At 47.8% G+C, this 12,676-nt stretch overlaps 1 protein-coding gene across 1 annotated transcript in view; it reads left to right on the forward strand.

Annotated features, from left to right (window-relative positions):
• Positions 1-1,083: 1,083 nt before the first annotated feature.
• Positions 1,084-12,676, forward strand: part of LMCD1 (LIM and cysteine rich domains 1) — a 19,454-nt gene continuing 7,861 nt past the window's right edge. The window contains exons 1-4 of the mRNA XM_009283658.1: positions 1,084-1,126; positions 1,557-1,645; positions 3,693-3,948; positions 9,386-9,721. Of these exons, the coding sequence (XP_009281933.1) occupies positions 1,557-1,645; positions 3,693-3,948; positions 9,386-9,721 (681 nt within the window). The 5' untranslated portion in view covers positions 1,084-1,126. The remainder of the gene's footprint in view (positions 1,127-1,556; positions 1,646-3,692; positions 3,949-9,385; positions 9,722-12,676) is intronic.

The raw sequence follows: 12,676 nt of genomic DNA on the forward strand, positions 1-12,676 counted from the left end.
CGAGGAAAATGAGGAGCTGGGGCAGGAGGCGGCGTAACAATATTGATTTAAATAGTGTATGATCTTGTAATGAAAGACTCTCATAACACAGAAAAACACATGGACTAGATTAAGATTGCATAGGCAGGCAACACCCTTCTCCAGCATTAGAAACCTCTGCAGCCTTAACTGTTCTTCTGATGGGCTCCGAAACTGTTTGTGCACAAATGAAGGGTCAGTGCCTAGAACTAGTTTGTATTTCAAGAGGGATTAAAGATCTTCTACAGAAACCTGATGAATGGGAGCAAGCACCAAAAAGGGCATGGTGGTATGAGACCTGTATGTGTCAAGCCTTAACAGAGAATGCAGGCTGTGAGGTCCAAAGTGGTCAGAAAATTGCAAGAGACTGACACTTTATAATGCTTCTTGAGGACTGAAAGTATTTTTTTGGAGGTGGATGACCACCCTGTAGTTTAATCTCTGACTGCACAGGGTCAGCTCTGCTGAGATGGGGTGAAGCTCCTGTGATGCTGCCATTGCTTCTGCCAGGTGTGTGTGTCCTGGGGGTGGGACTGTCCTTGTTTTCCTGAAGTCCATTTTTTGCAGGGAGCAAATGTCTGTCAGACAGGAGTCTGAGTTTCTGTAAAAAACAATCAGGCTGAGATAAATTCAGCGTCCTGTGGTGTCACTTCTCCCTGATGCTTCCTGCAGTACTTCTTGTCTCCCATCGTACCTGCCTGCATTCTTCACATTCAAAAAGCGATGTTTGATAAATCCATGGTGTAGACACTAGAATAAGGTTTATTTTTAATGTTATTGGCTCCTGTTGTGGTTTTTTGCACTTGTCTCTCTCCTGTCGGGAGGTTATTAGGACTGTCTCTATGCAGCAGTGAGCACCCATGTATATAAGTGACTTTCTTCTGTTTTCAGTGAGCAGCAGAAAGCGCAGCACAACCACAGCCCTTTCACCCCCCCCCCGCCTTTCCTGCCTGGAGCCTTTCCCTGCCGTGTTTCCTGTTCACTGTGGAAACTACCCATAAAACCCAGCACCAGGGGCGTGGAAACACGCCACACTCCCAAAATACACTTGAGCCCCTGTAGAAAGATCAAGGAGGTCCAAGCTGCAGTAAAGCAAGTTTAGCATCAGGTCATGGCAATGCACCTCCATGTCTCGCTGCATGAAATTTGACTTGCACAGATTCATATGTAATATATAAGCTAAATCAAAATAACCTTTTAATGAGACCTAAGGCCTCTGTGCATGAGATTAAGGTGGCTGCCCAGTGTGTGTGCATGTTCACTGTGTTTGATGTGCCATCTCCCCCACACCATCGCAGACATGCCATCTTTGCTCACTTTAAGGTGAAAACCTTCATCCCGAGCATCCCTGCATAAACTTGTAGCAGGTCTGCATGGACAGTGGTCAAATGGCATTTGGGAGGCTTGAGGCTTCACAGAATATAAGGCATGGCTGAAGAAATCAATGTCTGAAGGACAAAACTCAATATTGGTACTCTAGTCTCAGAAGATCTTTGAGGATAAAGCCTTTCCAACTCTGGTGTCCTGTTCTTTTCCAGATGTCGGTGAGCCAGCCACAGTCAGGAAGAGGTGTGCCTTGTTTACGCTGCAGAGGGATGTGCACAGGCTTTGAGCCACATTCTTGGAGGTAATGTCTTGGCCTTGATGGGCCCTGCCCCAACGCTGTCCCTTTGGTCCTGTCGATATTTGGACTCTGGTGACTTTGAGCGCAAAGAACTGCAGAGCACTTGAGTGGTGTTGGGAGGTGCAGAGAGGACGCACTGTCTGGATAGGATAACTGCTGAGTTGAGAAGATGCTCTGCTGCCTGCTCTGCCTGCTCTCCATCTCCCTTCCCTCACTGGTTCTTCTCTTTTACTTTTTTGAATTAAAATCTCATCCATAACTGCTTAAACCAAGCTGAGGCTCTCATGCAGTGGGTTTTTTCTGCTTTTGCTAACATTGCCTGCTCCCTGGGAGTTGAGACTATCTTTGCTAGGTTGGGTGCAGGTCTTGGCAGCGAGCTGTGGCTTGGGAAGAGGAGAAAGCTGGGGTGAGAGATGGCCCAGCCTGCAGAAGGGTCACCTGCCATGGGACCGTCCCCAGCACAGCCCTCTGTGGCTGGTGCTGTTCAGTGGTACGTTGGGATGGGGGCACAGTGCCAAAGCTGCTGCACACTGTGCTCGGCACGAGGCACCCAATGCCCTGCGCAGCATGTGTGCTGGAGCATGTATCCTTTGCCTGCATGGATCCTCTGCGTGCTGGCTTCCTAGCCTGTCAGGTTGTTTGGAAATGAGTTAGTGAAAACAAACATGTCCTTGCTTGCTTTGGAGGCAGGGAAATGCTGACCAAAAGGATAATCCTGCACTGTTGGAGTTGTGCCGAGTGCCTGGCTGTCTCCCTCCTTGAGGGCAAGCGTGGGTACAGAGCTGGTGGGGTTAAACAAAGCCGCATTGGCAAGGGCTTGGTGCTGCATCCCGCTCAGCAGTGCTGTGGTGGCTGTTCCTGCTGACTGCCCCAAGCACCCTGATGGCTGAAATGCTATGCTTAGTGCCAGAAACATCTTGGTGTTTGATACTTCACTCTCAGCTTTTCCTCTTAAAAACACTAATTTAGGTAAATAGCCACCAATATCAGTAGCTGGTGGGAGCTGACCAGTACTGTGTGTTCGGCTCTGGGCAGGGACCATGAGCTGCTGCCCTGCCCTATCTGCTTGCACACTGAAATGGGAGAAACAGAGGGGGGCTTTGAAATGGAAGGGAGCTATCTGGATGTCATTAATTAAAAAAGAATTAATGCCCTCTGAGGCTGTCTTGCAAAACACTAGACTCTCTTCTGTCAGCCTGGAGAACTCCTGTTTGCTGTGGGCTGTGCAGCTGTGTCCTGCTGCAGTGGTGCACAGCAGCCTGCAGTCTGCAGCTGTGCTGTCTGTGCTGCTGAAGTGCTTCAGTAGGCTTTGCAATAGTGGCATGTAATTGTGTCCTGCAGCCTTCAGTTCTCAATTTCAATACCTCAGCTGTGTGGAAATCCAAACTTAAAACACTCATTTGGCTGAATCATACTTTTTTTTTTACTAAATTAAAGGCTGGTTTGAATCATAATTGTTCCAGGATCCTGCTGAAATACTTGGGGTTGCGTCAGAGTTACTTTGTCCTTTTGCTATTAGCATTTGATGGAAAAGCTGGCCAGTCTATAAGCCTTAGACTTATCTTTATGACTTATAGCTATTATAATTAAAATGATAGATACTTAAGTACCAATTCCTCTTTTAGCAGTCACTTTTAATGGCATGTAAAGCTTCGTGAGAGGTGAGTCTAGTGCTGAGCTGTTGGAGACTGGTGAGGGTGGGAGACTTAGTGATGCTTGAAGGGGTTTTCAAAGTTCAAGGAAAGCGGCAGCTCCCCGCGGCGGGTGGGAGGCAGCAGTCTAGCAGTGCTCCTGCGGCTGCTTTCGCTTGGGGACAGCACTTAGGGGTTTGTAGCTTTCTGCTCTGTGTTGCTGCTGACCCCTCTGGGATGCATTGTGCTGAATTCCCACGCACAGCTCGGGCCGCAGGAGCCTTTTGTTTTATGCCATAACCCCAGTCTGCATTTAACCTTTGGAAGAGGCTGATGCTCAGTGGCTGAGCCCATCGCATGATTGCATGCCTCCCGTGGCCCAGCTCGCATCGAAAGGATTATCTCGCTGTCACCCACAGGAAAATCTGCAAGTCATGCAAATGCAGCCAGGAGGACCACAGCCTGAGCTCGGATGTGGAGGACGATCGGAAAATTGGGCGCCTGCTGTCGGACTCGAAGTATGCCACGCTCACTGCCCGGGTGAAAGGAGGTGACGGCATTCGTATTTACAAAAGGAACCGCATGATCATCACCAACCCCATCGTCTCTCGGAAAGACCCCACCTTCGACACCATCACGTATGAGTGGGCTCCCCCAGGGCTCGCCCAGAAGCTGGTAAGACAATCCGCAGCGCATTTGGCTGGTAGTTGTGTCACTTAATGAAGAACATAACTCATCTTGGAATAAAGGTATCGAGGGAAAATAGTAAAACATATGGTTTGCCTCGCAGAGCAAAAATGTACATAACTACTTTGTATTTTGGAAAACTATGTAAATAACCAGAGTAGGTAGGAGAGGGGAATGGATTGCCTCTGGGTTTTTATAGGTTTGTTTACATTTCCAGAAGAAGTCTTAATGGGTTTTACAACTAGAAAGCTCACTACTTTGGTAAAGCTCATGTCCAATAAAAACATTGCTGAGGAGAGATCCCATCTCTGCTGTCCTGCCAGTTGTACAACGCCTGTGTAGCCCACGCAGGCGTTTGCATGCTCCAAAACCCCAGGCTGGATGCGGGAGCAATTATTCCAGGCCGCCTTGGGGTGTCTGGGCTGGGATTTGATCCTTTCCCTAAACACCCCCGGGAGGGCACCAAGGAGGCAGAAAGCTGTGCAAGCTGTGGGACATGCACAAGGACAAGAGTTAACTCCAGAGACCTGTCTCCATGCTTCTAAAACAACATGGGTCTGGACTGGGCTTCTGGGAGAAACAGTGGAGACAAGCTATTTGGGTGGTTTATTTGGGCAGGAGGAGTCGCCCTGGACTCTGACATCCCTGTTGGAGAGGGGGGGTCCTGCCTTGCTTGTTGAGTCTGATCTCTTACAAATCTGGGTGTGAGCCTGTCCCAAAACCAGCCAGCACAGGTGGAGGTAGCTAGCTGGGACACTGCCACTAACCTGGAGGTCTTTTCAGCAAACACTTCAGGAAACTATGCTTCAGTCTGTCTCAAAAGCATAGAAATTAAATCAATGTAGAAAGAAGTAATGCTGCATCTAAATCCAGTGCTGTGTTTGTAAATTACTCTGTTATGGAAATGGCCATTAATGATAATGGCAGAATAACTGTTGTCTTTAATACAGTAATTATTTTCTTTGCTTGCTGAGGTAGTCATTAAAATCTTGGACTTAAAATAAGCCTGGCATCTCAGGTTTATTAACCAGGAGTGCAACTAGTGCTCACTTGTGCCTCTAAATCACAGAATGGCCCTAAACCTCCCCGGAACGCAGCCTTGCTTCCTGTCGAATGCTGCATCACCTTGGTCCCAGACAAGCATCCGCAGGAATGCCAAGTGTGTTGACAGTGCTTACTTCGTGGCTTAACGTCTTTGTAATGCTGTTGTCTTTAACTTCGGCTCAGATTTGCTGAATAAGTGGAGGAGGGGGGAAAGGGGGTTTAAATTCTCCTTGTGGTGGGCAGTCGATGCTGGGTGGGCAGTCAGGCTGCTGTGCCTCGGGGCTCCTATCTCCCACTTGCAGAGGGGCATTGCTTCAGTAGAAAACATCCTCCAGCAGCAGCCCAGGGCAACGGAGCAGAGCAGTGGGCTCAGAGCCCCTGTGCCCAGGCACCCTCCCACCACCTCTGCCGAAACGCAGCAGCAGCCCGTCCCTGTCCCCAGCAGACTTGAGCTTGCTCCCTCAGGGAACAGGAGTGGGAAAGCTCATTGTGCCAAGGTGTGCTAGCCTGGAGGAGAGCTAAGGTGAGCTCTGCGGCTGGGAGCACCCTGTCCGCAGCTCCTGCCAGCGTGGGCATGAACTCTGCCCATCACTGCTGCCAGAGGAACCCATCCCAGATTCAGCACTGGAGCTGGGATTTTTTTTTGCTTACAGCTAAACAGTCTGATCCAAATAAAAATATTTGTTTAGGTTTTGTAAAGAGAACTTGAGGTAAAAAGAGGAGATGAGTGTGGTCCCATGCTGAGGGCTGGATCTGAAAACAATCCCCCAGCCCCTCCTTCCCTCCTGCGCCTGGTTTCTGTCCGGGCGAGCAATACTGCCATGTGGGAACGAATGGAAGTGGTTTTCGGTGTGTGGAAGTGTTAGCCAGCAGAGCACTTCTTGAGGGAAAGCATTTAACTGGCTTTTAACTGTGGTGGTGTACTAAAAACATTACATGTTACACTGTCATTAGTGGACAGCTTTTGCTCTTCAAATTAAACAAATAGTTTAAAGCTGCTGAAAATTGCAACCAGATTTTTTAAAAGAATTGGGGAAACAAATGTGAAATTGCAGCTGCACACTGAGAGGCAGACTGATTATTTCTTCTTAAAACTCAGTTGCCATCACCCCCTTGGAAAGGCTGACTGGGGGTGGCATGCAGCCTGTACTGGGAACGCAACTGGGGCCTGTGGTGCTAATTGGAGCAGACCACTGGGCTTTAATGAGGGACCGAGACCCCCATGTATCCGACTGCCTGGCTGTTTAAACAGAGCTGCTGCTCACAGCTGCCTCTTCCTTCTTTTCTTTGGTAGGAGCTGGCCCAGCAGGAATGTTTGTTTAACCACTGTTTGCCTTCCGCAGGTCCCAGGGGGAATCTGGGAGCTTGTGAGGGACGGGGAGAACAATGCTGGCGCTCTTCCCGCCCAGCCTGATTCATTAAGCATGCTGCCCAGCCCGGGATTTATCAGAAACCTGGGTTTCACTGCTCCACAAGCTGGCTGCAGCGCGGTGCTGCCGGCACCTTGGGGCAGGGTCAGCTCCTTGCTGTGAAGGATGCCCAAACTCTGCAGCTCCTGGGCTGCTTTCTTCTTCTATGGGGCTGAACCCCAACCATGCCCCCTTGCGAGTGTGTGTTTGGGGTGATCCTGAATGCAGCCCCGTGCAGTGGGGGCACTGGGGAGCCCAGCAGCTCCCCCACCCGCAGCAGCAAACTCCATCCCTGCAGCGCTGGTGAGGGGGCAGCTCAGCAGCATGTGCTTCATGAAAGCTTTTGAACTCTTCATAGTGCCTGAACAGGCTGGCAGATACCTTGGTTCAAGTAAACAATGTGCAGGAGCTTTGAAGACAACCTTGATAAATTTTGGCTCGAAGATCAACTTGACAAACTTTTAGGAGAAATGCTAGATGTCAGCCTTTCTCGGGATAGTTTAAAAGGGATTTGGGCCAAAAAGCTTTTAGTGCATAACTGACTCACTCCAGTGATTTCCTTCTGAAGGCAGGCTGGAAACTTGGGATTGTTTTTAATATTGTTGTCCTGAAGTGGATGGTCCAATAGTAGGAGAAAGTTCAGAGCGTGTTTTCATTAAGCTGTGCCTGGAGAAGTTATGAAGTAGATATTCAGGGTCCTTGGGGAAAGTGAAAAGGACAGATTACAAAATATCTCCAAAATCCAGTAGTTAACAGTGAAAACTTAAAATGCTTTTCCTCAAAATTATCTGCGCTAAGGCAACATAGTAAAGCATTTGACTGTAATAATTAATGGTAGCAGCAGAAGAAACAACTCTTTATCCTTCATGTTAATTCAGCCTGACGCCAAAAACTTTTTTCCCTGATCTATTCTCTGGACGCATTTTATGACATCTGCAATTATAACTTTAAGCATTCCCTTGATCAGGGAGTGAAATCCCACCACGTGTCTGGGCAGATATTGAAACCTGCCACTGAGCAGTCCAACTGTACTCCTAAAGGCTTGAGTCTTTGCTTTTCTCTCACTTTCAGCACAGACATTTTGTATTGGCAATGGAGAGTCTGGCACTGGAGTGGAACAAGATGCTTCAGATACATGTGCTGGCACGGTGCTATTCTTGTAGCTCTGGTATAAGTGTTCATTAGTCTTGGCATGCTTGTAGTGGATTAAGAATTTCTTCCATTAAGATCCCACCACGTTACTACTCTGCTAGTGCTTTTGCAGTGGCTGAACCAAGCCAGCGCAGACTGCATAGCATACGCTGTCTTAATGTTCATGGTCGTACAGCATCGAGGCTTTGGTTGCTGCTCTTTGCAGTTGTCAGATACCACTGACAGTATCCTTATTTTGTGGGGCAGTGCCTGTGTGAGGCCTGGGAGGAGCTGTCAGGGAGTTCTTGTCTTTTGCTTCTGTAGTTCCTATTAGGATTTCTTACTTCTGCGAAAGCCATCTGTGCACCAGATCACTTATGCAGCATCCCGCAGCTCTCTAACCAGCTATTCCTGAGCAGCACCTTCTCCCACGGGCTGACAGCCCTCCCCCAGTAAACTTCTGGATATCAGTCTTGCCATTGCACAGAGGCACAATATACTGAGTGGTGATGTCTAATATCATAATGTGCAGCGATGTTAATATGCACTCCAAGAAATGGGGAAGAAGCCCTGCCTCCATTAAATCACTTAGCTATTGCTGTTGCAAATCTTCAGGCAGGAATCTTGCCCTGCAATGCTGCTATCTGGCTGAAAGTAGCTGAGGTGCAAGCTGACTTTGAAGTTTTTACAGATGTGATGAGTTGTTCAGTGTTGTGCAAACCTTTCTGTATTTCAAAGGCCATACTGAACCAGACTATGTACAGTAAACAGTTAATCACTTCTAATTTTTTTAAAATTCAGTTTTCAAATGCTGACCAAGTAAGAAACAAATCTAATACAGCTGGATGCTGGTCTTTAAAACAGAATGGCAGAGAGCCAACTGGCTGCCCCTTAGCTCTTCACACTACAATAGGAAAAATGCCTTGAGTGGGAAACTCCCTTCCCCTTAGCACCAGGCCAGAAGAAGTTAACTGTACAGACCCCACTGTCCTGCAAATGCTAATTCAGTGTGGGACAGACCTCTTGCAAGATCATGATTTAATCTGCTTTTAAGATAGTGGCCAGTTGAGTAGGAGACTTTGGATAGTTTCTTGGCATTTACTTTCCATGTTGCAGGGCATCAGTGACCAAACACCTTCCCTTTACTGCAAAATCAACAGTTGGGTAGAATTGGGTGGCTGTCAGTGTTACATACAGACTCAACTGCTATCTGACTACTTTTTCTTGTATTAAGATTACTTTTTAATTTATAAAAGGGGTTCTTTTTCTGTAAGTTATGCTGCATGCAGCCCGTGAGGGCTATGGGGTGCTCTTGGTGCAGCCTCTGACCTGCTCCCCGGAGCTCTCCCTGTCCTGGCACGAGGCAGTGGGACGCTGGCTGGTCTCAGGTTTTGATGCTTATGGGTTTCTGGTCTTTTCAGCAGCCTTGTTGTGAAATTACCTGGCATAGTGGCATGCTAGTGCTGGCGAGGGAGGGTGTGTTGGGATTTGGGTGCAAACTAGTGAAGCAAGTCTTTGCTGCTTTGCTTCCTGGGGAGTCTGGTATCTATTTTTTTAAAAGGAAAACCAAAAATCCTCAAAAAAAACCTACCCAACCTGTCTTCTGAGGATGAAGTGATTAACAATAGCCTGGCTGCTACTTGCATCTGAGTAAGTTCAGCCTTTTATTTCTGAAGCATAGGTTAGAACGACTCAAAGGGGAAAGGAGGAGAAGGTGCGTTTTCTGCCACTACTCCATAACACAAGCAGAATATTTGTTTGCAAAGCACCTGCACAAAGAAAGTTTGTGCTTCCCTGCCGAAGGCAGCTCAGAGTAACTGTCAGTGCTCTCTCCATCCCAGGCCATGCAGTACATGGAGCTGATCCCAAAGGAGATGCAGCCGGTGGCGGGGACGGATGGGGCATACTATCGCCGGCGGCAGCTGATGAGACAACTCCCACTGTATGACCAGGACCCATCCCAGTGCTGCGGCCTCGCGGAGGGCGAGCTGAAGCTGATGGAAGACTTTGTGAAGAAGTACAAAGCCGAAGCGCTGGGCGTTGGGGAGGTGGCGCTGCCAGGCCAGGGCGGCAGCGGGAAGGAGGAGGGGAAGCCGCAGGACAAGAGCATCGCTGCCGGCAAACCCCCCGAGTCCACCAACGGGGCCCTGGAGAGCGTGCCCGCGGGAGGGCACTACGTAAGTGCTGCGCTCCACAGCAGCGGGATGGGCTGGCAGGGGTGTCCCGGCTCTGCTCTGAGTTTGGGGAGCTTTCAGGGGATAGATTCAGTCTCAACTAGAGGGGGGGGGGGAAAGATTCAGTCTCAGCTAGAAGGGGAAAATGACTGCACCAGCCAGGGTTAGCTGTTCCTTGTTCACAGTACGGCTCCTGTGGGCTTCTCCAAGTCTGCTGCAGTGCTCTTTCAAACTACCGGAGTAGTGCTGCGATGCTCAGTTGCATCGTGGCGTGTTTTAGTACAGCCCTGTGAAAGACCCTGGTGGGGACCCTTTGCGTGCTCCTGCCAGCCCTGCTGAGCACAAGTATCCATCTAACAGGGATGAGGAGGGGTGGGTTATCTCCTCTTCACCATCTCCCTCCCTCCCTCCACAGCAAAAGCTGTGCTGAACCACCAAGGTAAGTAAACTTTCCATTAGCTTAGGAGCCGGTGATTTCAACTTTAGATTCTTGGCAGCTCTGAAAGATTGGGCATGATATGTCCCTGGATGATTGTGAGTTAATAAGGTACTCAAGGTCAGAAACTGTTTTACCACGAGTTAGTGAGTATTTCCACCTAGGCTTCCAGACCAACGCAAGTGGAAAGACCTCAAGTGACAGTAGGTGGTGGCTCAGTCTAATGCAAAGCTGTGAACATGGTGATAGTGCTCTCAGGGCTGTAATCACTCTGGTGAACTTTGAGCACACCATGCATGTCTCTGGGCATAAATATACATTTCCACAGGGAAATGATTGATTCCCTAACACCCTTTTAGATTTATATTCTCCCAGCACTGTCTGGAGCGGCCATTGTGGTTGCTGAACAAATGCTTATCATAAAATATGGTGACTGAAAATTGCGTACAGCCCTTGTGAAGGGTAAATTGCAGCAGAGGATTTAAAGCTGGGAAAAAAATGGTGTCAGTGTTTTTAAGGCAAGATTCTTCTAGCCATTACTTGCACTGAGATTGTAATATGTTAGGAGTAGTTTTCATTTTCCTTCCATATTGGGTAATGTCTCCCCTCTGCTATGGCCTTTTCTATTAACGTGCATCTGACTTTCAGAGTCCAGTGATACAGTAAACGTTTTTCACTATTGCAGCAAAATACTGAATTGGACAAAGAATTTTAAGCTAAAAAAAAGCCAAAAAAGGAAGGTTTCCATTAAACATATTAATAAAAGTCATCTTGGCAATGAGGGTTTATTTAGACTGCAAGCTTGTCCCTCCAAATAAATACATAACTGTGTTGTTATTCTCCATACTTTAAAGCATCATTTTTCTAGAGGCACTAGCTGAAAAATGGAACAGCTTTAAAAGCAGTTGCGGGAGATCCAGTTTGACTGACATGCTGTGCAGCTCAGCTCGCAGCAGAGTACTGTGGTTTCTTGCCATACTCAAGACAGGCCTCCTGTTTCCCACTCTGACAAAACGCTGCTCGTTTTAATTTGATCTCCTGTGCAGGAATTAATGCAGCTGACCTGATATGAATGGACTGTTTCCCAAGATCTGAAAGATGCTAAACTTCTAGAAGGTCTACTAGCTTTCACAAAACTGCACTGGAAGAAAAGTTCTGCCATAGAAAAATGAGATGTAGCACTTTACTTTGCAATATGTGTGAGGCTGAAAGTAGGTGTGAGCAAAATGAGCTATATGAAGACCGAGAATGGATGTAAAGGGACTGAGAATCAGTTTCTTCATTGAGTCCATTAGAAGTAGGACACAGATTTGAATCTATTAAATACCAAACCTCTTAATCCAGCACCAGCAATGTGACTTCACCCTATTTCAGATCAAGGTGTGAGTCTGAACTATAGATTTATGAAGATTAGGTGTGGAAAAAACAAAATAAAACCACCACCCTTGCTGTAGAAGAGAATAAACCCAGAAAGCACCAATGCTGGACCAAGAAACAAGCTGGAATTATTTCCTTGGGTGTTTGTGTGGTTGGTTGTTAAACCCCTTAACAGGCTGTGCTAAGGTTGTTAAACCCTTTATTGTACACTGAGGCTAGCTGTGTTGAAATTGTGTGAAGGAAAACCTACAGGGCCAATGTAAATCACCATCAGAGGCATCTGAGCTCAAACAGCTTTTTGAACTTCTCGGCTGCAGAGAGGGGCCCCATCACTGTAATACGTCTGTCCTACAAGCTGAATGTTCTCCACCGAGCATAAAATCATCTTTAACCCTCCCAGAACTGGAAAGCCTTCTGGTGTTATAAGCCACTGTGCTGGAATCAAATCAAATCCTGAAGCAGTTGATCAAAATTAGCCATTGTCCCAAAAAGCTTGAGGGCAGCAACATAGTGAGTGCTCAGGGGAAGCCTCGTGTCTGGGGAGCTCCTTCTGTGGGAGCTGTCACTGCAAAACAGCAGCCAGCGGAGAGAGCAAGTTTGGAAAAACTTAGGAGAACAGGACACCTTCTTGGCCAATGCTTCTGGTAACTGTGCTAATGAAGTCTTCACTCCTCTCCCTACCTGATGGAGATGTAAAATGAGTACCAAGCTGTAATACCATCTTAAATTTGAAATGTAAATCGCAGGGGCATGGAAGTTGTATGATGCTTAAGAAAAGCCCTGTGAATAATTGCCATAGAAAGAAACAGCAAAATAAGTTGTTTTTTTAACAGTTCTTATTGGCAAGAAACTTGAGCTTGGAGTTGGAAAGCTGCTGGTGTTTGCTCTTGCTGTTAGATCTTGCAAGATAAGCTGGGCTAGATGGGTCTGGTGGTTTCACCGGGGGTGATGGTGTGGAGGCAGCTGCAGGGTTGGGCTCTCTGGTGCCCCAATTCGCTCAGATTTGGTACCTTGGGGGAGGTATCAGGGGCATGGGGAAAAATACAGCCTCGGTCCCGTATGATGGGTGCAGAATTCATCGGTGCCCATCTTCCCTCACTGACAGCAAGGCTGGTGTGCCGGGAGTAGTGCCCTGCCAGCCGCTC

This window comes from Aptenodytes forsteri, unplaced genomic scaffold, assembly GCF_000699145.1.
Source record: "Aptenodytes forsteri isolate BGI_AS27 unplaced genomic scaffold, ASM69914v1 Scaffold267, whole genome shotgun sequence".
Lineage (NCBI taxonomy): Eukaryota > Metazoa > Chordata > Aves > Sphenisciformes > Spheniscidae > Aptenodytes > Aptenodytes forsteri.